We start from the raw sequence: 23,796 nt of genomic DNA, 5'->3' as shown, positions 1-23,796 counted from the left end.
CGCAATGGATAAACATAAATACATAAGGGAGTATAGAGCTAGAGAGAGATGGGATGCTGTTTATATTCCGTCGCCTTATATATATATTGGATAGATCCTCTGGTATAACAGAGGAAGTGAGAGCGGAAGCTTCATGTAATATGAATATGAAGGACCTGGTGACTGGCCGGCGTCAACCAGGGGCATGAATATACATAGGGTCATATCTAGTCGATAGATATGGGCCGGCTTCTCTCTGACGTGTTGTGCCCACCAAATTCCTGGGGCTGTAAATATATATTTTTTAAAAAGGAATATGCCCAGCATATAAATCGTGCTGCTCTCCTATTTCTTTTTAAAAAATAAATTTTTTCTCTTTTATATTTTTATTCAAACGTTTTTTGAAATATTCTGGCAAGTGGCGAATGACAATTTTTCTTTTCCGTCTGTCTTGTTGTTGTTGTACAAGATAAGTTATGTTGCTGGGTTGTTCCAGCTCCCAAAAAAGAGGAAAGGAAAGGGGGGGGGGGATCCATCTCTTCTGCCTTGCCTCGTGATCGCTCCCAACAGCGACCATCCATCCGTTCCTGTTTTCTTTCTTCATTTCTTTCTTTATTCCTCCCTCCTCCGCTCAATTGCGTTGTTACATCAGAAAAGAAGAGAAAGTAGATCCAGGGCATGCAGAGAAGGAGCTGAACCCCAGTGACACTGGACGTTTGTATCGCCGTCTCGGTCGCTCTGCCGACTGTGATCAGACGTCCAGCAGCCGTCACAGTATTGATTGTCAGTCACGACTAACTCGGGAATACATAGAAGAAGAAGAAGAAATGGATTAGGTTATTTACAGGCTATATAGTATGGGGTAGGTTATAGCTAACAGCTGACTTGCGATTGATACGCAACGACTGGCCGGCCAAATCGAAATTGCCGGCCACTCTATTATTTCCAGCTTCTTTGATTCCAACCGTCAAATCATTTTTTGTAAACAAAATCTTTAAAGGCTCATATCTAATTCAAGCCACATTTCCCTTTTTATATTTTTTAAAATATATTTTTTTATCCAATTAAATTTATTTTTGTTGTAAAATGATTGGAATCGGCGAATCCGGTTGAACGACATTAGGACGCGCGTGAATGAGCTCGTGACGTTGGTTTGTGAGTCGAACCGAGGAAATGTGTGCTCGTAGAGAAACAAAGAAAATCAAAACGTCTGGTAACCATGGCGACAGACCTGTGTAATAACAAAGGCCGAAAAAGGTTAGACGGCGGTGACGTCTCTGAAACGCTCTATTTATTTTATTTGTATTTAACGCTCGAGATCTAATTAAATGAATAACAAAAGATGTTGGATGGCCTCGATCGAATAATAATACGACATCCGACAGATGCCGTTATTTTTCCAATTATCTTATTGCGCATTTCATCGGAATCGGATCATGTAAAAATAACAAGCACGATAGACATTTGATATTTTTTGATTGTCTTAACATTTGAGTCGTCTGCTGGTCCCAGTTCGTTTATCCCTTTTCACATTTTTGACTTGACAAGCCATTGGCTGTCAGAATTTCACTGGCGGCTGTCTTGAAAAAATTGTTCATTTTTACTATTACTTGCAAGTTGATTGTGTGTGCATAAACCGACTGGGAATCAATACGGTAATAATGAATTTCATCCGCCTCTCTCTCTAAAAGATTGTTGAAATGAATGACGCCGAAATCCTTGTTGCGTATTATAGTTAGTAGTTGGGTAACAAGGGCCTTTATTACCCTAATGAGAATTCCAGACGTATTATATCCGAGCCGATTATTACGCAAGGAATAAATTCTCATTCGTTCGACTGTACTCACGTCACAATTTTTTTTTTTTCTTTTCGGTTAAATTTTTTTTCCATTTAACCATTTGTTTCAATTAGCCATCCGTATTTTAAAAGACGTAGCTTTTAAAATATAAGTAGGCGTTTCAACTCTTGTTTTTTTCACTTTCTGTTGCCGGTAATAATTGACGTTAAAAAATGGATAATTTGCAAGTTGCTTTGAAGAAAATAAGAAACGCAGATGAAATCGAGCATCCGTTTTTCTTTGCCTCAGCTTTTAAAACGTATTAGGTAGCTGGGTCTATTGCTGTTTGAGAGTTTATTTCGTGATTTTTTAAATGCCAAAGTTGCAAGAAAAGTTTTCCTTTTTGTCCGTTTGATAACCTACCACGTCATTTAGTTCTTTTTTTATTTTCCACCAAATGGTCATTCAAATATTTCCGCCAAAATATTTAATTGAATTCATTCGCTCACGAACCGATCACGAGCCGGTTTCTTGCCGAGCAATGGTATCGATCGTCTGCCCACTTTTGATTATTTAGCCCCGTTTCTCGTCTGGCTATTTATATACTTCATTTTTCTCGGCCCCTGATGATGTAACACTCTAGCTCTAAAGTTTGCCGCGCCTTCCACACCTTATGTGTTTGGCATTTCCGCTGGGCTCCACCACCTGCTGATGCAAGTGATTAGCGGGGCAACACCCGGAAATTAAAAGCAAAGTTCCGATACTTTTCTCCAATGGGACGTAGAAGGGGCGAGGGCGTGGCCGGTTGCGTGCATTTACTTCCTGTAGAATAATGGCCGCATTGCGTAGCTATGGGGTGATGATTGATACATGATGATGCGATGTCATGATTTTTCTAGGCTGCTATACATACTTTGAAATGTTTAATTGTTCAACTAACAGCGGGGGGGTTTGCTGGCGATGGATTAGACAAGAGCGGATTGTTGGATGACTATTACATCATGGCCGGCAACTAAATTACTTGGTCCCGCGTTTGTTATGTGTCCATTTTCCCCACCGGCGGGGTTGTACCGCCCATTTTTCATTTGCCCGTTTGGTCTATATTATGGCCGGCTGGGATTCATACATTTTCTCATTCACCACGGGTCCCGTTGAATGGCCGAGATATTTTAGAAGCCCTGGCGGCCGGTGAAGGTTCATTTCGCAAGAAAAGAATCGCCAGTGCTCCATTTCTGTGTGCGTGTATATAGCGGGGGCCGTTTGATATCTATTACGTCCGTCTTCTTCTATATAATACGACCCATCCGACCGCAGTTATAGGTCTACATATGCGGCGATGAAACCTCGTCTTGAATGGCACCCGGCCGAATATCTTAACACGTCGTAAAAAATATTATTGGCAAACACACACACACACCGTCGTGTTGTGTGTATTATCGGTCCGAGTCTTGATCAAAAAAGAGAAATAGATGGACATTTTTATCATTCTCTCTCCAATCGATATGATCGTCACGAATTTGCTTTTTTTCCCGGCCGATGTTGTACGGTCCAGCAGCCGCCCATGTACACGACGACGGATGGATGTAGCACTATACTCCAGGCCGGCAAGAAGAAGAAAGAAAGAAAGAAAAGAGTGCTTTTGATCATGTGGGTGTGTTGAGGCCCCCCCAAAAAAGAAAGAAAGAAAAATAAAAAAGGTCAATCGATGATGATGATGATGTCGCCACATGTAATAAAAAGGGCGTCGGTTCCGTCTACATATAAAAAAAAGAAGAAGAATAAGACGGGCGGAGTAGAGGCTATCTGTCTTTTGGCCGACCGCAGTATATATGTGTACAGTCGTTCTCTTGTATGGGCCACCGAATTAAAAGGAAAAAGAAGAAAAAAATACTCTGGCGGCCGTATCTCTTGGTAGACAGTTGGATCCTGGTATATACACGCGCCTTTAGGGTGGGTGGGAGGATCGAGTTTGAGACGGCCATGCATTCTCACATCACAATAACGAGTATATACTACACGTCCATGTTGACAAATCACTGCTGGCCGTTGCTTCTTGCGCTCGATTCGTTTTCCCATTTTCTTTTGGTTCCATGTCGTCGTGTAATCGAAACCCAACAAGACGTCAGACGGCCGCAGAGAGTTTCTTAATTGTTAAGGAACAAACTGGCGGGCCAGCTGAACGAAAAAGTGTCGAATATCAATTATAATTGAGGCAGCTAGAGAAATAACAGCCGTGGGTATTTGGTTGCGATTTATTTAGAAGCGAAATGATTTTCCTTTTCTTCTTCGCAAAGTTGGAAATTCTTGGCGAGTATATATACACTTTGCCGGAATGGGATTTCCGCCGGAATGTCCGGTATGCCTGCTGCCCACAACCAACTTCTCCCTTTTTTCTCTCCCCGTTACTGAATGTTTAAGTTAATCTTTAAGTCTACAACTTTTATATCTATACATCTGCTGGGCTTCCATTTGACTTTGGTTTATTTTCATTTAGATGTTATATATGTATATAGGCTTGTATATAGCTTATATACGTATATGCCCAGTCAAAGTAAATCTCGTTGTCGTCCATCATAGTCCAGCCAGACGGCCCACTATGTTTCCAGTTGATTCTTATATTTTCTTTCTTGTCTACATCTAAACGAATATTTATCGATATGTCTTACAATCAAGTTAGATCTAGTTTTTTTTCATGCTGGGCCTAGATATATGAGCCTGTGTGTGTACGATATGTGTTACACACATGATGCATTTGTTATATTCCTCCTGTCCTCATCTATATTCTCCAACCCCCTCTCTTCTATAATATAGTGTCCATCCATTATTTAGCTCCTGTCTTAATTAACATTGCAAAAGAGGCCGAGAACCGGGCATGGGCGGCCTGGAATGAAGGAGAGGGGGGGGGGGGCTGGGAAGATATATAATGAGACACGTAATCGCTCCAGCTGCGATGCTCCCCATGTCTGTATATAATTTGATCAATATTATTAACGCCCAGCTCTGTAAAATATTATTCTCTCTCTCTCTCGTCCGCCGCGCCCAGCAGCACCGGAATGAAGATGATGGGACGAGTTTGCGGATTGTGTTTATACGGGCGGGATTATTATTATTATTCTGAAAGATATACAATTCGGCAACTTGATCTCTAAACACATCCGCGCGCGCGGGCCGGTGTGCCCAAGTTTCAAGTTGTTGCAGCAGTTGCTGCGAACGCGTTGCCCGGCGACGAGTGATTGCGCAAAGAAACTCCCGAAATGCTCAACACAGGGCCCGTCGTCTATTATATTTAGTATAAACGTGTATTGTGTACACACTCCAGGACAACATTATAGAGCGACGGAAATTCTAGATATCTCTGCATGCCCAGCCCAGCACAGCACCGGCTGTTGTTTGTTTATCATTGGCGCCATCACATACTACGAGGCGGCCATCCTAATTAATCTCAACCGCCGTGTCCGTCCGCGCTTCTATCTCTGCTGGCTGGCCGGTGTTATTGAATGTTATTATTCAACTTGGCCGTCTTCTCTCTCTCTCGAACACACACATACTTCCAGACATAACGTCCTAATCCGTTGAGTAAAGGACATTCATCCATCACAAGACGGCCCGTGCAGTGGTATAGGGATAGGCGGCCCTTGTGACAGGCCTCGTTTATTGAGGAGAGCCGGACGGAACAGATGTTTAGACTAATCATTGTAACAGCAGTGATGATGGCGTCGGTTGAGCAAACGGGCTGGCCCGTCTCTTTGTTTTGTATAGATTTTCCTTTGACGTTATGTCTTTTGTTTGCCCAGTTGTTATTGCTATGGATGGGTTATAGTCAATGTTAATGCTGGGCTGAAATTTCCAACGGCCGGGCTGGGCCTATGGCCGGCAATCACGGGGAATATCCGTCACGGATGATCGCTACATTGAAGTTCAATATAGATTTGACAAACTTTGGGCCCTGGGTATAGTTTATATATGGGACAGTTCACGTTTGATGTTGCATAATGAAACGCTTGTCCCTTTGTGGTTATATGACAAGTTGCGTCTATTGCATCCGCAGTGCCATCCACTATATTTAACTCTTTTATTTCTTGGCGTATTACATCAAAAGTGTCGATCGTTTTTCCGCCTTTTTGGTGGCTGGGGGTTACGGTTGAACTCTGCATTGCGACTGCACGTTCCGTCTGAGTTTCTTCTTATTTTTAGCTGGAAAGAAACAAAAGTTATTTAACTTTTTTTGTATATTTGTTTTCTTCTTTTTGATTATTTTTTCTCGGAAATATAAGTCGAGAGTGAAACTCTACAAATACGTCGTGTGTGTAAGGCACAATGGGATATGATTACACTCTTGACAATCATTCGCCAACTGGGCAAATAATTCGTTTTTCTAAATGATTGCCAATAATAAAAGAAGAAGAAAAAAAAGGATCGATTTTAATATATTGGATGAAATATTGGTTTCTCCTGACGGCATATCGATATTGATTGCAGCATATTGAAATCGAACCGAAATACAAAAAAAAAAAAGAAACAACCAGGCGTCTATATAGGTGGCGCAGAAATTGAAAAATTTGATTTCTCGGCTTCGATTTTTATTTTATTTCATTTTTCTTTGAAGAAAAGAAAGAAAAATGAAAAATGGTGGCGTTGGATTTATATATTAAAGAAGCTGCTGCTGCTGCTGCTGTCGTCTGGCAAATCGCAATTCATGCCCAGCCTGCGTGCCCCAGCAGACAAAATATATTACATTTGTTATTTATAGACGTACATGTATAATATCGGTATATATAGCTATATAGAGCGATTTGATAAAAACTGTCGCCGGCGGCTGTTTTTCTCCCAACTTCTCGCCGTTTGATTTACACACAGAAAAACCCAACTTTCATTTTTTCCATTCCAAATTTATGACTCTGTTAGATACAACTGTATAAAATCGACATGTTATATCCCCCTCTCCAACCATCATCACTTGAATTAATTCTTATCTCTCCCCAATTTTCTCCTTGTCTAATGGACGGCCCAGCAACAACAGCCAAAGAGAAACTGGTGAGCTGCTGGTGATGGGCTGTGTGTTTCTCTTATAGACGGGCACGTCATTGGTTGCCCAGCTAGTGTGGAGGAGACACTATATCGGAATGATCACGCGGGAATAAAAAAAATAAAAAGAAAAGAAAAAGTAGTAAGAGACGGGCAAAGTGCGCTCAGTCTGGTTAAGTGGGAGCCAAGAAAAGCCATCAGTGTACACTTCCCCTTCCCCAAACATTTTCTTTTTCTTTTCGCCCTCTTCTTTTTATATGTCAAAACAAAATTTTTGTATTTTCTTCTTTCCCGCTTCTATCCGGCTGCTCGTCGTTAACCGGGAATTTAATTAGCACTCGAGGGAGTTTGGCATCAGGAGCAGCTGAGAGCGCACCGCTCTCGCCCATCAGCTCTCTTTTATATTACGTGTGCGTGTGCGTGTGTCCTTTATACACACATCTCCATTCAACAACAACAATTTTTCTTCTACACTTTTCAAGGGGGGAGGACAAAAAATAATTCTTAAAGTTGACTGGGTCCATTGAAACGGGCACTCTGCGCGACGCTGGTCTAGTCGCACTTCACATCCGCCCATCACAGGTTATAGACGGGTGTGTACACAGCAGCAGCGTTTATTAGAAAGCGATTTAATCACTTTTAGCTTTAAGTGGAATTTGATGATGGTTTAAAAGGGCTGGAGAGGTGTCGGGAGCAGATTTTTTGAAAATTTATTTCCCGCCGGAATTTTTCCATCCGCTTTTGATATCAAAGTCAACAGCAACAGCCGCAATCTCTCGTCTATAGCGCCTATTTACATAATGTGACACGTATATATTATAGCTCAAATACAGTATATCTTTTGATTTATGCAGCCCAGCCCAAAAACAACAAGGTTGTCCATATTTATCCAGCAGCTCCCGGCGCGTGTGTACAGTCACACAATGTGCCCAGCAGATATCCAGGCGTCAATCTATTGGCGTGTGTGTGTGTGGCGCTACTCAAATTCTATTTGATACATCAACGTGAAAGAAAAAGAAAACATTATATTTTTCCACCCGTCTTGTGTGTATCATCAACTGGAGGAGGACAACTATAGTGTATAGTCTAGAGACGGGCTTTGTTGTTGCGGTTGTTTGTTGTTCCGAGAGTCGTGATTGAATTCGGCTCGTTATCGTTCGTCACAGTGTCACTTGAGAAGCTTTGATCATCAGCCGGGAGCAGCAGCTCGGCGTGATGGTTTGTGATTGAGACAAGAAAAAATAGAGGATGGCCCGGGAATAAAAATGGCTGTGGTTTTATAGACACTTTCCAAAAAAATCAAAAGACATTTGACTCGAATCGGAGTAGATTTACCACCGAGCGGGAAATTGAAAAAAAAGTATTTTCGTTCGTTCAGATTTTTTTTTTCACGCTGGCAATATATACTACCATGTACTGTAAATAATCTAATGTTATATGACATTACATGACGATGTATAGAGACGTCGGTGAGTGCTGGGTGGAGATTTTCACTGATTTTTTCTTTTCTTTCGGTCGGTCGGTCGGTCGGCCATCATTCCGTTCCGCAATCTTCTTAGCGTCTTCCTTTTTCCGCTTCTTTTTTTATTTCCCTCATTTGGCCGTCACATCTCTTGTTTTTATTCCCTCCCGGCCCGTCTATTCCTTGTTTTTTATTGTCCGTTACATGTATATGTATATACTAGACCAGCTGCGCAGTATTTTACACTGTCCGCCCAGCGGCCGTTATGTTTTATTTCTCCCAACCAAACACAAATTGCGTTTGCTTTTCTCTCGTTTGCGCTGGCCGGCCGGCCAAACAAAAGTTTCGGCCATTTTGGTAAACTTGCAGCCCAATTGCCGCAACAACATCGCAACTACCTTTGAGTTGTAATACAGACACAATGATGTTGTTGTGGCAGCTAAATGCACTGGGATTTGAAATTCGACGCGCTGGAATAAGATTCCGGCCAAAGAATTTAGTTCGTCGGCCTCTAAATCCGGCCAGGAAAAATAGACGTTGCCGGCCAGAATATCAACAACAACAACCAAATAACAAAATTTTTCTTTTTTTCTCTTTACGTGTTGGATGGATCAAAAGAAGATTCGGAAATGGGGGGAAGCTGCTGGATGCAACGGATGCGCTATACGCCCCGTTTGACGTCATCCACCACCGGAAGGGTTTTTATTGCCGCTGCTGGCCCAGTTTTTTCTTTTTTTTGGGCTCCTGGAGCCACTCCCATATTACATGTTTTTCTTTTTCTCCCCAATGTGATCGAGTGTTGTTGTTGTTGTTGTACTACAAAAACAACTTTTTTTTTACCCCTTCTTTTTGTTGTGTTGTTTGTCCGCAATGGACGTCATTGGGTACAACATGCCGGACACAAAGAGGAATATCTGAAATATAATGGCCGTCGTTGCCCACCAACTGAATTTCCTTTTTTTAACTTTGACGATTGCCTGGCAACGGGATAAAGTTTGTCGTGTCTTCCCGTACACGTGTGAAAAGTAAACGAAAAAAACAAATGAGAGTTGACTGGACATGTATATATTTTACCTTCGTGTGTCCTGTTCATTGGTCGAAACTGGACTGCTGGACTCTATCCGGGGGTATCTTCATTCTTTTGATCTTCCAGTGCAGCTGGACTTTCTTATTTCTACACTGGGAATTATTCAAAAGTATCCAGGAAAAAAAGAAAAGACGGGCAAGGCCGGCTAATATAGCCTTTTCTTCTGTGCTGGTGTCTGTAGGGACTGGGCAACTGCAGAGACGTGCCGATAAACATCACAGGAGCTCTTTTCCTTTTATCCTTAACTTTTATATTTGACATGTTTGCGAGGGTCCGTCTTATATTTGTCCCTCCTTTTTTATCTTTTACTCTGCCCGTTTGTTGCTTGCGCCCAGCTGGGTTGGATACACAAGTTGATGGGTAGACAGGCTCATCAGCGCCAGTGAGTGTTATCCCGAGTATATTTGCCGGCCTGATTACCATTTAGACGATCGTCTAAATGGTCTACATGATGAATGTGTCCGGCTGCTGCTGTCACAATTATATTCCAGCACAAATGAATAATTTCTTTTTCTTTTTCTCTTTTATTTGCCCGGCAGTTCTACCGAATTTGCCGTGCGCTCCGCTCGAGTACATCAACTGGCGGCCGTTGACTGGGCAAAGTTTCCGTCTGTGGAGAAACGTCGAGTACACGCCCGATTTCCTCAACAAACTCAGGTGACACATCAACCGGCAAATTGCTGCGCCCGTCTCCTGGGGGCATCTCTCTCATACATATCAAACGGGCGGTTAATATCATTCTGAGAGATTGTACTTTGGTTTGTTTGTCTGTCCACTCAGGTACGCCACACCTTGTTTCGTGCTGGGCACCTTCATCGGTCTGGTGGCCCTCATCATCGCCATCGGCGGACGCTGCACCGGTCCCGATCGGACCCTCGTCTGCAGTTCGCTGCACATTCTGGCCGGTAACTATTAAACCACATCCCATTTCTACTATCATTCAACCACTTGGAGATTGTCTTGTGTGTCTGTTCGACGGACATAAAAGTGGTCCGTCCTTTTTTGGCCCAGCCAACTTTGTGGGAGATTAGATGCAGGGCGGTTGAGTGCAGATGACTGAACGTGAATCGAAATTCAACCTGTGCCCGTCTTTGGCACTGAGCGTCGTCTACAATGCCCCCCCCCCCTCCTTCTACGACAGTGAGAGAGTTGTTGCTGGACCTAAAGTCTAAATAAATAAATACAAGCGGGAGAGCAGAGCAGAGCCACAAGCTAAAGTCTGGGCCGGCAAAGTCTCGAGTTTCATCCGATCGATAAAACGGTATAGAGAAGGCCAAGCTGAGAAACTGTGGGCCGGCTCTGTGTGTGTGTGTGTCTATAGACATTGTATAGCGGCCAGGGTGGGGGGAGGGGAAATACGTCAATATTTATCCGTGTTACACATAGATATTATTATATACACTCTTGTGTGTACACTGAGGTCTGAAATATGAGAATAACCAAATCTTTTTGTTTTGGCTGGGCGAATATTTTGCAAGTTGAGTTTTTGGACTATGGCGGCCATTATATAACTGGATCGATTTCATCAATTCTTCTCGACGTCGTTCATCATCTCGGCCCAGCAATTTCCGCCTTGTTGCGCTCCTAGAAATAATAGCGGGGGTGGTAGTGGTGAGGTTCGTGATGTGCCAAAAGTTTCAGACGTTTTCGTCAGGAGCCAAAGGAGGAAGTTAAATATTAAAAAAAAAACACCTCCAGAGAAAAAGAAAAATGAAACAAAAATTTTCATGTCTAAAATAATAATATTTCCCACCCGCGCTTTTGTTTTGCACTGCACGCAGCAGCTCCTAATGGAAACTCTTGTCTTCTTCTTCTTCTTTCTCTGAAACTTTTTGGGAGCTCCGCTTTTGTAGCTGGGCGTGCAGTTGTTTTTGATAAAAATAGGAGCCTTAGCAACATCCAGTATAGCCCAGGCTCTAATTGAACACAGACTATATAATGTCTACCGCCTCCCGGAATATAATTATAGACTATAGTGTACGTTGCTTATGTATATATAATATATCCGGGGGAAAAGAAAAATAGCGAAAGAGAAAAGAGAAGAACAACAACAACCAACAACTTGCTGGAAAAGCTTATAATTGGTAGGCTTATAACAGCAGCAGCAGTAGCAGCCGGGGGATCTTGTCTGAAATTATAACAACAAAAATAAAAGGGGGGCGGAAAGTAAATGGAGTGTGTGCGTGTGTCTATAGGTGCGATATTTATAATCTCCACTTCCAAAAAATGATTTAAACGTTGATATAATACGGATTAAATAAGCGCTATAGTATATATAGATGTAGATATTCAACGCGTGATATTAATTGTATTTGATGTGTACACAGAATTGGATTTTCAGCGGAATGAGGAAAGAAAATGATGAAACTCCCACGGTTTTCTCATTAGATTTCATAAAGCCGGAAGCTTTTGTTTTAAAAAATAATTCATTTTGGATGTAATTTAATTAGAATTTTATTTTTTTGATTGAGTAGACATTGACGACGTAGGAGGGGGGAGCAGAGCTATACGACCGTGTGATGTGTTGTCTTGTTTGTTTGAGTCGTGTACTGTTGTGATGCACTTTTTTACTATTTCCGGTCCAGTTTCTCCTTTCTGGCCAATTGTCTGACTTTTTTCCGGTCGTACGAGCTTCTTCTTCCTCGAGTCTCTCTCCAGCAGCTCAAAGAAAGAAAGATAATCATCTCATCATCCCAGTTGCAAAAGGACCTCCCGCCGGGCTGAAATGGGAGTGAAGAGATGCGGAATAAAATTAGGCTGCCGAAACATTAGATAATCATCTTTTGGCGTCTGCGGATTAATTGAGATTTCTTCCAAATGGAAATAAAGGAATAACTGGGCAGCAGCAGCAGCTTTCATAATAGGGCGAGTTAGAAACAAAAGGAGAGATGAATAAATATTTGCAATTTGAATGAAGAGCGTCCCGTCGCCGCTTTGATACACGAACGATTTCACGGTCGAGTATCGCTCGGCAAAATCATTTTCGCTCGCTCCTGGATCTGCGTGTGTTTTTCTATTGCAACTCTCGACTCGTTTTTTCCCCCCAGATATTTGCATACCATTTGGGTGGGGTCGGACAAACCAGCTAGATAAAAACTGGCTAGTTTAATTGACTTGATTAGTTATTTCAAATTTCTGTTTTCGGCGGGAATTTTGAATCTTTTAATTGAAAAAAGAAACCAATCGTATTGTATAAATTGCGTCTGCATATTGTCATCCCACACCAATCTGAATTACTTCGGTTTTCATTTATTTATTTATTTATTTTTATTTATTCGTTTGAATTTTGGATGATGTGACTTAGATCAGGCGGGGGAGTAACAGACGGAAGCGGGGGATGGATTAAAAATGTATGACATTTTATTTTTCACGAGTGCAATGAACTATTAGTGGCATTTTCTTATTCCGTCAATGGCACAATAATTAAAATATCTCTCAATTGTGAATCATTTAGGATTGTCTCTGGGGAGCGGATTGATCATTTTCGTTTCGGTCCTTCACGAAGAATTTTCGCTGCCGTCGCTGCGATCGTCGCGCCATTCCGGTGGGTGGCCGCCGGCCTTGTCGCCGTCCAACCGTTTCTACAATGGCGACAGCGCCGGAATAGGCGGAGCTGGCCCCGGAAGCGCTTTCTACTCGGACAGCCGGAGCTTGCTGACGGCCACAACGGCGACTGGCGGGCAACATTCAGTGGCTTCGTCGTCCGCTGCCGGCGGGAGCGGATTGGTCTCGGCCGCCCTGATCCCGTCCTTCCGCTACGGCTGGTCGTTTTACGCGGCCCTGGCCGCCTTTGTCAGCTCTGAACTGGCCGCCGCCGTCTACATCATTTTGCACACGCACATCTTCAAATGGGCCAGCCGGACCAGGTCGGCGGCCCAAGCGGCGGCCAATTCTTCGGGCAAATTGCTCCTGATGGCCACCAACAGTCTGGCCAGCAGCACGACGGCGGCGTCCGTCTGCAAAGAGATTGGCGTCCAAACGTCGCCGCTCTCATCAGCCTCGCTCTTGATGATGATGGACAAACGGTCCAGCGAAGTGTCGGCCATCAGCCCCACGGCGTCGGCCATCGCCGACGTCTCCCATCACAGCCAACAAGTAAAAATGAATCATTTTCCCCCAATAACATTTAAAACACAAACCGGGCGAGCTTTAATTCAAGTTGGCCCAGCTCTCGATCTCAAAGAAGTTCCGGATTATATTTGAAATAATAAAAGTCGAAGCGATATATCCGCATAGGAATTGGTTGGGGTGATGGGGGCCAATATATCTGAAGGAGAAACTATAAAGGAATAGCATTTCCTCCTCCTCCGCTGTGTGTGTCTCACCTAATTGAAAATGCGCCAGCAGATGATCAAGGCTTTTCCTTTTTACCCGATCAAAGGTTTCTCGCTTCCCCTCGTTTTCCAATTATCCCCCGAAAGAGACTAGAAGAAGCCCAACACACATATATCTCTCTTCGATGTGTGTGTAAGTAATGCCAACATCTAATCGTATACTCTCTTGTGCGCGTTCTCGGCTTTTGATTGACAAAGAAAACCGAAACCCCAACGCCATCAGTGGGGTCCCGTGATTGCCAACCGAGTATATAGGGTGGGGGGGGGACCTCAGCTATAGGATATAGTTCCTCCTTTTATTGATCTTTGCTTTTTTGATAGTATACACACATCACTCGACTCGAGTAACAAACTGAAATAAGAAAATATATAATCCACCCGGAAGAGATGATTATTTTTTCTCTTCCATTTGAATGGCTGCGCTGACAATTGATGGGCCAAAGTTGCCGATCAAGTTGAACCTCTTTTTTTCTCTATCTCTCGTTGGAAAATGGATCGTTTGGCGCTGGAGCGACGAGACGCACAAGTTGAGGTCGACGAGTTCCCATCAAGAGTTGTTAGCTAGAGGGTATGCTGCTGCTGCTGCTGCTTTTATCCTTTTTTTCTTTTTTTGATTCTCTCTACTTTGCTCTCGTCTGTCTCATTATTGACTAGTCTCCACTTGCTCCCCGACAGAGAGGAGACAGCTCCTGTCTGTCTCTCTCTCTCGACAACATTTTCCAGGGGAGAAATCAAACGTGAACTTTGGCGAGAAGAAGGTACCTGGTACCCAGTTCGTCGTAATCCGTTGACACTATCGAAAAGTAGAAAAAGAAAAAAAGTCTCTAAGAAAATTGTCGAGTGCTTCTGAGAGAAACAATCGGAAACTGTCGAGAAGGATCGGGGGGGAATATAACAGCACCAGCAATCGATTGGTTCCCGCCTTCTCCACTGTCTTTTCACGTCCATCTTTCCCGCAAATTCCCAAGTGAATCCTATTACTCTGCCCGGTTACTACTAGTTTCTTTTTTTTACTTACTTGCTGGACTGAACTGTGTGTATTAACCGCCCAGCAGATAGAGATTCTACGTGAATGGCAAGTCCTGCAAATCCCTCACAACAACTTTATTTTTCTTCCAGTCTAAACGTATACACTGCCCTCTGTAATATATGAACAGGTCCAGCAGACAAGAGTTCAACCCCCTTCTTAGAAATACTCGCCATTTTCTTTGCCTTTTTAGAAAGAGATTGAGAAGACGACGAGAGTATTAAGCGCATAAGAACTAAAAGCTACTAAAGGCGCTGGGAGATGTCCTCTCCGGGGGATTTTCGGAAGACATCCACACACACACTAGTGAGTGTACTGTAGATCCTCTTTTCTTCGTAGAGTCTTCGTTCGGCTTTACTTATTCTATTATGAATAAGGGAAAAGATTCGTTAGAGAGTCTACGAATAGTTGATGGAGGGGCGAAAAGGGCTAAACGACCTGGATTCTCGTTTATTGAGATGGAACTCTTGGTATTTTCTAAGCATTTCTTCTTTTTTTTCCGGCGGATTATTTTTAGATGCACGTGCCCTATTGCGACTTGCTCACCATGGATCCTGGCCATTCGACAGCACACGGAGAATTCGATCGAGATCCTGATGTACCGCCGTTCCTGGCGGCCGGAGCGGGCGGAAGACCCAGTCCGATGTACATCAACAACGCGGAATCGGGACCCGGCATCCAGCAGGAGATGGACTGCACCTGTCAGATTCACTACGCCACCTACAACCGACCGAAAATGCGCAATAGCAATCACGTTGCCGGCATTCACAGAGCGTCCACCATGCCCCGCAAGGTGGCCTTCGAGGGGCTGGCCAACGTCTACCAACAGACGCCGTTGTGACAAATCGACGACAATTGACTCCCGAATCTCTCCCTCCCGCCGAATCGTCTTTTAACCTTTTGTGTGTGTATAACATGTGCTGTCCTCTCAATAAATGAACGGAAAAAAAATAATGATGAAGAAAGGTGTTTTCAAGTTATTTTTACCACGTCAATAAACCGTCTATGTAGATTCTCATTCTATTGTGTTTACATTGCGACCATTACAAAGATACAGTTCTATCCATTGAATAGAAAGCCATCTTTTTTTTTAATCTTTTCTTTTTAAAGGGGCTTATTCTTCAATCTTCATGCCGGTGCCGACTTTGCCGTGCCTTCTCTCCCACAGCATGCGATGCTTCTGCTTCATGTAGGCATCCTTGACGTTGTTGTAGGGACCAAGGTCTGCGTCTGCATTGCAAGGGAGGAGCATTAGAATCATTGCAAACTCATCGTAATTGAAATGATGCACTTACATTTCATGCAGAAACTTTCCGAAACTTTGTCAAATTCTTCCTTAAGCTTGGCACATTTTCTATCTTGATCTGGTATCTCATAAGCAATGCACCTAAAAGAATAATGAATATCAATGACCAAAGATTTAGAGTGTGGAAGGATTTATGAGCTTACTCCTTCAAGCGCTGACGAACAAGTTGAACAATCTCACCATCAACTAACCTGTAAAGACAAAAAATTGGTTAGTTCAAAGAGACATCCGTATAATTTCATATAGGTGGCATACTTGTCACGGTTGAATTGTTGCTGTGCCTCAAAGCGGCAGACAGGATCATCAGTGTAACACTGATCGATGGTTGGGACTCGTCGAAACTTTTGGTGGTAGTAAACATGGTCTGGTCGATTGGGGGTCACAACCGATTCTGTTCAATTACGAGAATTGTCAGGTGATTGATAAACAAACAATAACTGTACCGATACGACTCTGCATTATTGCTTTATTCCAATCTTACCTCGGAACCAAGTAACAGGACGATCAATAGTGTTTTGCACCGCATGGACGAATCGAAAGAATGGGTTATGAGCTGGTGCTCTTGGAGGATCTTCCATTTTAACTTAGGGTTATTAAGTAAATTATTGAATTCGAGTTTGAAATTGACGAAAAATTGCCTGTTTTTCTAAGGTTTTCGTGACAGACGACGAACTAGTCGGCCATACTTTCCGTCTCTCTATCAGCATTGCCATTTCAGAAATTCCGTTAATCGAGAATTCAGATTTTCAGAATCATTTTTGAATTTCTTTTTGAATTAGAATCGAAAATGATTTCGCAGTCCAAATGAAATAGAAATAAAGTGGGGCACGAAGGGAATCCGATCTAATGAGTCAGCGTTGTGCAAACTTGAATAGGCTGGAAAGCAAAATCGTTAAAATGCTAGAATTATTAGAAAATCACTTTTTAATTCCATGTTGTAAAAGAAAAAAATATTTTAGGTTACTAACAATTCAAAATTCAGTTAACAATACAAGTTATTTGTTTTAATCATAATTTAATTTCAAGCGGGTGGCGGCGGCTGGCGGCAGCTGTAAAAAGTTGGGTGAATTTCAAAGACGAGTTGGCAATGCTGGTTACTGCATGAGGCAAAACTATATATATATGTACCGGTGTGCTGGTTACTTTCCTGTACATCTCTTTCCGGCATTCTAAAGCAATGGTAAGTCAGTGCTCACTTAAAAGAAATATTTTATCTTTAAACATCGAGCGTATTAAACTTTTGATTCACGTAAATTGTTGATATTGTATTTGGCAAAAGTTCAATGTGCTGTTAGACTTTAATATGTGTCAAGAAATGTGAATTTTTTACTAGAATTTTAATCTTGTTGAAGCATTGTTTTCGTCGAGTGGAATTTTTATTAGTACAATTGTAATTTATTATGGTTTCGTTTTATTAATTCATGCTTTGTAATTACAGTCTCACCGGAAATTTAGCGCGCCTCGCCATGGCTCCATGGGATTCTACCCCAAGAAGCGTTGTCGCTCACATCGTGGTCGCGTAAAGTCCTTCCCCCATGATGATCCCAAGAAACCTATCCACTTGACTGCTTTCTTGGCTTACAAAGCTGGCATGACCCATATTGTTCGTGAATGCGACAAACCTGGCTCAAGTAAGTTTCGTTACCTGTCAAATTTCACTTAGGAACATGCTGAAAAACTACTCGCAAAGCTGACATATCAATGGCAGAGACTAATTTCTCTTTCTCAAACTGTAGAGGTCAACAAGAAGGAAGTTGTTGAGGCGGTTACCATCTTGGAAACACCACCAATGGTCATCGTGGGCATTGTTGGTTATGTTGCTACCCCCAAAGGTCTTCGTGCTTTGAAAACTGTCTGGGCCGAACATATCGGCGAGGACTGCCGTCGTCGTTTCTACAAGAACTGGTACTTGACTTTTCTTGCCTGGTCTTAAGATGGTCAAGTGATGATTTAATATGGTTCCTGAGCTAAATGCCTGAAGACAGACTTTGCTTGAACTAGGGCGAACTGATGACTATCTAAGACCTTTTCAAATAGTAAATGCTCATTAATACTCCAGCTCCTCTGACCAAGTGTCCATGAGCTTCACATCCAATTGGGTCTACAGTCTCCGCTCAGTTTTTAACTGATGAGGCTTGTGCCCATGAAGGATTCTTTTTACCACGGTATCTTATCTTGAAGGTACAAATCCAAGAAGAAGGCTTTCACCAAGGCTTCAAAGAAGTGGCAAGATGACTTGGGCAAGAAAGTCATTGAAAAGGAGCTGAGGGCCATGAAACGTTACTGCAAAGTGATCCGTGTCATCGCTCACACTCAGGTTGGTATTCTGCAAAATTCTCGTTTTGTAATTTTGACGTCATTTTTTTTTCTCTTATTGCAGATGAAACTTCTCCGACAACGTCAAAAGAAAGCCCATATGATGGAAATCCAAGTCAACGGAGGCACCATCCGCCAAAAGGTCGACTGGGCCCGTCAACACTTGGAGAAGACCATTCCAATCACCTCTCTCTTCGCTCAGGATGAGATGATTGACGTTATTGGTGTCACTAAGGGCAAAGGATTCAAGGGTAATGAAATGTTTTGTTATACTTTTCTGCTTTTTATTATTCGAAATGATGAGAACCGCTATAATAGCATTGTCAGAGTACCGTGTTGAAATCCATGTTGCCTTCCTTTTGATCGTTATTTAGAATTTTAAATTACTTAAATTTGTTTTTTACCTTAAATTAAAATGCTCATTTTCTCTTAGGTGTCACTTCTCGTTGGCATACCCGTAAGCTTCCTCGCAAGACCCACAAGGGTCTCCGCAAGGTCGCTTGTATTGGAGCTTGGCATCCGTCCCGTGTCCAGTACACGGTTGCTCGCGCCGGTCAGAAGGGTTACCATCACCGTACGGAAATGAACAAAAAGATCTACCGTATCGGCAAGGGTATCCACACTCGCAAAGGAAAGGTATGTAAATTCTCTATTCCATTTCGAGCCTCAGAGTCACCGGTCTAACGAATGTATAGTATTCCGGTGCTAGAGGATCTCGTAAATTAAAGAGGGTCTAACCACTTATGCTCAACCGTAGTTCTTAAATTACTATGGTAGATCACCTCGGTTTGATACAGTTCATATCTACTATTTAATTAAGAGTTATACTAACCTCAATTTTCTATTGGTTCTAGGTTATCAAGAACAACGCCGCTACCGAGTACGATTTGACAGACAAGTCCATCACTCCCATGGGTGGCTTCCCCCATTATGGTGAGGTCAATAATGACTTCGTTATGATCAAGGGATGTTGCATGGGACCCAAGAAGCGTGTCATCACTCTTCGCAAGGTGAATACAAATTCTATTATACTTTTATTTATTGCGACGCTGATGATGATAAACCCAAGAGCCTATATTTTGTATGAGAACCACGTGAAATTTAATGATAGGACTGAAGCATTTTCCCCTACAAGGCTACAACAGTGAAGAGGTTTTATGAGATCATAAAGTGATAGTTTCTTTTCTTTCTAGGCTTTGGTTACCAGTGCCAAGCGTGTTGCTTTGGAGAAGATCGAGCTCAAGTTCATCGACACATCTTCCAAGTTCGGTCACGGAAGATTCCAAACTCCGGCAGACAAGGCCTCGTTTATGGGACCTACCAAGAAGACCAAGACCCCGGCTGCTGCTGCCGCCGCTACCCCTGCAGCTCCCGCCAAGGCTTAAATTTGGTTAGGCATTTTCAGTGTGTATCGACCGTGTTGCAATTGTTGAATACATATTGGATATCGCTAAATTTGCATTTACTTTCTTGATCAGATAATCATCAGAATTACTGTATGATTAAATGAACATTTGTGGCCAGGGTTGTTTTTCTTGCATAAAACGTTTCAACTGCGTAATAGAAAATGAGGCATCGTTGCACAGGAGATATTTACGCTACAGATATCAGGATTACATAACTCATATGGCTACAGTGATTGGAACATTTATTTCTAGATGCTTAGCGATGTTTGGTCGCACAATCAGCAGAATTGTAGGGACAGGTAAAAGTGTGAGGCTCTGCGAACGGGTCTCTAGTGCAGGATTAACTTGTTCAGTCTCGTCTACGTGTAAGTTTTAGTTACGTAAGCAACAGCATTTAAAGTGCAACATTATTTGTATTTATTTCTGAATAGATAATCAAAGAAACATGTCATGCCAAGGCAAAGGTTCCTGTCAAGATCTGCAAAAGAAACTGACACCTCAGCAATTCAGAGTGACTCAAGAAAAAGGCACTGAAATAGTAAAACCTAATTGTATTGTTAGTTCTGAGAATCATTTCAAAACTAAATTTATATTTGAAGGCTTTTACTGGCAATTTTTATGACCATCACGAGAAAGGAACTTATACCTGTGTTTGTTGTGACACTCCACTCTTTAGGTAAAATGAGTTTTGATTTTTGTTACTTCAACAAGTACTTACTTTTGTATTTTTCTGTGATTTTTTAAATTCTAGCTCTGACACAAAGTATGATTCTGGTTCAGGATGGCCATCATTCTACAAAACTCTTGAATTATCACCATCTGTTGAGAGTGTTGAACGTATATCAGATGCTTCACATGGAATGATTAGGGTGGAAGTAGTATGCAGAAATGTAAGTTTTACCTAGTAACAGAAAAATGCTGGACTTATTTAAAATTTAACTGTTTAAATCTTTAATAGTGTAGGGCACACCTTGGTCATGTTTTTGATGATGGCCCAAGGCCAACAGGAGAACGCTTTTGCATAAATTCTGCGTCCTTAGGCTTTGTGGGAATTGAAAATAAGTAGCAAATGATGGGTTTGCATTTCTTGATGTACCATGTATACCAATTAATTGCTGTGAGCACATACAATATATAAAAATTAATTATATTTTACTAGTTATATCATTTACAACTAACATGGCACTAAAGAAAAATTTAGGGATAACAATCTTATTGTGAAAGCTCCTCTCAACTCACTGCTTCTCAGTCAGAAAATGTACAACACCACTTTCCAAACGACATGGTGTTGATACTAACAAAGCAACGTCAATCAACAGTCGCATTTTATTTCTGAGCACGGTTGTCTATTATCTATTGAATTTATAATTAATTCACTAGGAAACCTGAATAAAGCATATAGTAAGTAATACGTTAAGTACTAAAACCATGATTTTCCCGTTGCACTTGTCCGTGCTATGCGTAGAACTTTATGCTGAACTGTGGGCTTTCATTCCAGATAGATTTCTTCTATTGTGTTGCTATGTAAATTACACCTTCCTTTTTATCTTCGTGATAACGAAGCTGTTGTATTCACCATTCACGCGTCTGGTTTCGCAAGAATGAGCTGTTCCTGGTTTTTTAACGCGCCTTTTGGAATTCCTATCAAAGGATCCTGATTGGCGTTTCCGTATTGCTTACCATCTAGAATTCAAAAGCCAGCATAATAATTTCTCTTAGTTTCGAGTCTCAAACTCTCAACATTTGGCGTTTTATAAAAGGGGCGGACGTTGGAATAAGATGCCAGTTGAAAAGAAGATCTCAATCATTCTACCTGTATTCGGAGTAACAGTTGCAAGTAAAACTTCTCACTATTGTGAATATTGTGTATAAATAGCTAATTATGTCTTGCGGCGGATCGTGCGGAAGAGACTTGACAACAAAATTAACGGCTGAACAGTACCATGTTAAGCAAGAAGCGGGCACTGAAGAGGTAAAGAAAAAATTTAAGGTTTTCTATTTTAATTTGATTTAAATGGTCTGTCTTTTCAAGCCTTTTACTGGAAAATTCAATGATCATCACGAAGTAGGGACTTACATTTGTATCGTTTGCAGCAATCCACTATTCAGGTATGAACGGTTCTTTAGTCCTTGGCTTAGTTTCTAATAGTAATTTTTGAATCTTTCTTGGTAAACCTCAGCTCTGAAACCAAATATGACTCTGGTTCCGGTTGGCCATCGTTCTACAAAACCCTTCCGTACGAAGCAGAAAAGGAAACCGTTGAGAGAAAACCGGATGATTCCATCGAAGGAAGACCTAGAATTGAAGTGGTGTGCACAAAGGTAAATAACAAAGATAAAAATCTGTCCGGTTAACTGTTCCTGGAGCTTCAATTTATATAAACCAAAGATTTTTTGTTAAAAAGATTAAAACGTTATTCTGATTGATTTTCAATTCAGTGTCAAGCTCATTTGGGCCATGTTTTCCAAGATGGACCACAACCAACTGGAGAACGTTTTTGCATCAATAGTGTGGCCATTGATTTTGCACCAAAGGTAGAAGACGTCCAAGAAAAAAATTAGGTTTTTTAGCAATGACAACTTGTTTCATTGTTTGTTAATGAATGGTTATCGTGTATGCTTTTATTTTATGTAGTGTAAAAAATATCAATAATTACTCAGTTTAAATAATTACGTTGTGTTTTTAATGCTATTCTATACAAATCTTTTGTGTTCGCGCCGAAAGTTGTTTAAAGTGGCCGCTTTCGGTACTAAGGACGCAATTTTGAGTGTGTTTAGGGATTGAGCTATTGAGCACTAGTAGTGTTGCCATAGTTATTGTTTGTTGACTGTTGAGACGGTAAACGGTAAAGTTTGGGGGTTAGTCCTCGCTTTATTTTTGTGTTGACACTTTGTTAGGAGCAAGTGTGTTGTGTCTTTTTGTTCTGGGCGTTCGTGTGGGCAGTCTTCTCTTTCCGGTTTCTGTCTGCTGATGGAGTAATAAGTTTGTTCTGGCCGTTAAAAGTAGGCGAAACGGGGCATTAGGATACTCCTCATGTGACTTGGGTGCTGCTGAAATAAAAAATGAAGTGGCCAGTACCAACACGACAGTTTTGTATGTATGATGGAGTTTATCTAAACTTTTATCACTTTGTTTCTAAGATTGCCCGGTATATGTTTATTGTAGAATTTCTGGAGGCACAGCGTAGAGTTGCTTCAAATATTAGGCAATTTTTGAAAAACTTTCGTTTTAGGGGGGTGAACCATAATGTTAAGTTTTACCATAATGTTAAGTTTTTTTTAAATGCTGAAATCTCTTTCAGAATTCTCTGTTGGCTTATATATCAGTACTGTGAACTTTACTACTGCTTCCTTCAGCTGAAGTTCCTGGCTCTTTTCAGCTGACCATGGACCAAAGTAATTGCAAATGAGGTGATTTATTCACTTAGTCAAAATTAGAATTGTTTTTCTTTTCTTTTTTAATTCTTATTTCTTGAAAGCCAAACTCAATGTCACTACCTGACTGAAATTGTTTCTGCTATCTAGAAGATCTCAGTTCTCTTGAATGACTCGGTGTAACAATAACTCGCATCAACTTATTCTCCACTCCTGTCATTTGATGATCCAGCATGATCCAGTAAAGAAAATCTGTCTGAGTGTTGAAATCCAGGCAAAATTTTGTTGCAATGTGCAACAGAATAATTTCTACCAGTTGAGCTAGGTAATAAAGTCAAATCAAGTCATATTTAACCAACTGGTAAAACAGGGTGAATCTTTCCCATTAGGGTAACCCCCATAAGTAGAGACACATTTATGAATCAGGTTCTTTTTAGTGTGTTATGAATATGGTGATACCCTGACGATGGGTCTTTTAGTTCGTGTCCTATCCTTGGTTTAGGTTTAGGGACCCGATTTTTGTATATGTAGAATTTTAAAATTTTTCTGCCACAAATATTCATAAGTTCCTTTCTAATGATTCTGTAATTTTTTATTTAGACTTGACCAAAGAATTGAATTGTGTGAGATTGTGCGGAAAAGTAAAACGGAACTTACAGCAAACTGGTGGAAGACAACTGACAAGAAACCAAATCGAAAAA

General features: G+C 41.5%; 4 protein-coding genes and 1 long non-coding RNA gene across 7 annotated transcripts in view; 3 read left to right on the top strand and 2 right to left on the bottom strand.

Annotated features, from left to right (window-relative positions):
• The window catches only part of LOC124197638, a 32,735-nt gene extending 17,089 nt beyond the window's left edge, over positions 1 to 15,646 (top strand). For all 3 annotated transcript variants that reach the window (XM_046593181.1, XM_046593189.1, XM_046593177.1), the window contains 4 exons: positions 9,871 to 9,988; positions 10,112 to 10,236; positions 12,786 to 13,426; positions 15,210 to 15,646. In XM_046593181.1, coding sequence (XP_046449137.1) covers positions 9,871 to 9,988; positions 10,112 to 10,236; positions 12,786 to 13,426; positions 15,210 to 15,533 — 1,208 coding nt within the window. In that variant the 3' untranslated portion in view covers positions 15,534 to 15,646. The remainder of the gene's footprint in view (positions 1 to 9,870; positions 9,989 to 10,111; positions 10,237 to 12,785; positions 13,427 to 15,209) is intronic.
• Positions 15,647 to 15,694: 48 nt separating this feature from the next.
• LOC124197670 (NADH dehydrogenase [ubiquinone] 1 beta subcomplex subunit 10-like) lies at positions 15,695 to 16,710 on the bottom strand. The gene is made up of 5 exons (XM_046593206.1): positions 16,480 to 16,710; positions 16,254 to 16,389; positions 16,142 to 16,189; positions 15,988 to 16,079; positions 15,695 to 15,922 (listed from the first exon to the last, which is right to left on the bottom strand). The coding sequence occupies exons 1-5, from the start codon at positions 16,574 to 16,576 to the stop codon at positions 15,807 to 15,809; spliced, it is 489 nt and encodes a 162-aa protein (XP_046449162.1). The 5' UTR covers positions 16,577 to 16,710; the 3' UTR covers positions 15,695 to 15,806.
• A 323-nt stretch (positions 16,711 to 17,033) lies between these two features.
• On the top strand, positions 17,034 to 19,769 carry LOC124197661 (60S ribosomal protein L3-like). Its single transcript, XM_046593197.1, has 8 exons — positions 17,034 to 17,178; positions 17,437 to 17,629; positions 17,735 to 17,903; positions 18,180 to 18,315; positions 18,379 to 18,565; positions 18,748 to 18,950; positions 19,169 to 19,324; positions 19,508 to 19,769. Exons 1-8 carry the CDS (start codon positions 17,176 to 17,178, stop codon positions 19,697 to 19,699), a joined length of 1,239 nt encoding a protein of 412 aa, XP_046449153.1. The 5' UTR covers positions 17,034 to 17,175; the 3' UTR covers positions 19,700 to 19,769.
• On the bottom strand, positions 19,573 to 20,830 carry LOC124197691. The gene is made up of 2 exons (XR_006876318.1): positions 20,691 to 20,830; positions 19,573 to 20,621 (listed from the first exon to the last, which is right to left on the bottom strand). It is a non-coding gene; the product is annotated as an uncharacterized LOC124197691 (long non-coding RNA).
• A 340-nt stretch (positions 20,831 to 21,170) lies between these two features.
• LOC124197680 (peptide methionine sulfoxide reductase MsrB-like) lies at positions 21,171 to 22,390 on the top strand. Its single transcript, XM_046593217.1, has 4 exons — positions 21,171 to 21,692; positions 21,753 to 21,829; positions 21,901 to 22,042; positions 22,160 to 22,390. Exons 1-4 carry the CDS (start codon positions 21,603 to 21,605, stop codon positions 22,280 to 22,282), a joined length of 432 nt encoding a protein of 143 aa, XP_046449173.1. The 5' UTR covers positions 21,171 to 21,602; the 3' UTR covers positions 22,283 to 22,390.
• Positions 22,391 to 23,796: the final 1,406 nt, after the last annotated feature.

This window comes from Daphnia pulex, chromosome 1 (genome assembly GCF_021134715.1).
Source record: "Daphnia pulex isolate KAP4 chromosome 1, ASM2113471v1".
Taxonomy (NCBI): domain Eukaryota; kingdom Metazoa; phylum Arthropoda; class Branchiopoda; order Diplostraca; family Daphniidae; genus Daphnia; species Daphnia pulex.
This window is presented reverse-complemented; position numbering and strand designations above follow the sequence as displayed.

What these genes read in the sequence shown, in the direction of transcription:
- LOC124197670 (XM_046593206.1), bottom strand. Translation starts at nt 16,576, where the DNA reads ATGGAAGATCCTCCAAGAGCACCAGCTCATAACCCATTCTTTCGATTC. An exon ending in CAACAATTCAACCGTGACAA is followed by an intron (nt 16,190 to 16,253) that starts GTATGCCACCTA and finishes TTGTCTTTACAG; the next exon opens with GTTAGTTGATGGTGAGATTG. An exon ending in GTTCGTCAGCGCTTGAAGGA is followed by an intron (nt 16,080 to 16,141) that starts GTAAGCTCATAA and finishes TTATTCTTTTAG; the next exon opens with GTGCATTGCTTATGAGATAC.
- LOC124197680 (XM_046593217.1), top strand. Translation starts at nt 21,603, where the DNA reads ATGTCTTGCGGCGGATCGTGCGGAAGAGACTTGACAACAAAATTAACG. An exon ending in AAGAAGCGGGCACTGAAGAG is followed by an intron (nt 21,693 to 21,752) that starts GTAAAGAAAAAA and finishes TGTCTTTTCAAG; the next exon opens with CCTTTTACTGGAAAATTCAA. An exon ending in TTGAAGTGGTGTGCACAAAG is followed by an intron (nt 22,043 to 22,159) that starts GTAAATAACAAA and finishes TTTTCAATTCAG; the next exon opens with TGTCAAGCTCATTTGGGCCA.
- LOC124197661 (XM_046593197.1), top strand. An exon ending in GTGTCATCGCTCACACTCAG is followed by an intron (nt 18,316 to 18,378) that starts GTTGGTATTCTG and finishes CTCTTATTGCAG; the next exon opens with ATGAAACTTCTCCGACAACG. An exon ending in TAAGGGCAAAGGATTCAAGG is followed by an intron (nt 18,566 to 18,747) that starts GTAATGAAATGT and finishes ATTTTCTCTTAG; the next exon opens with GTGTCACTTCTCGTTGGCAT.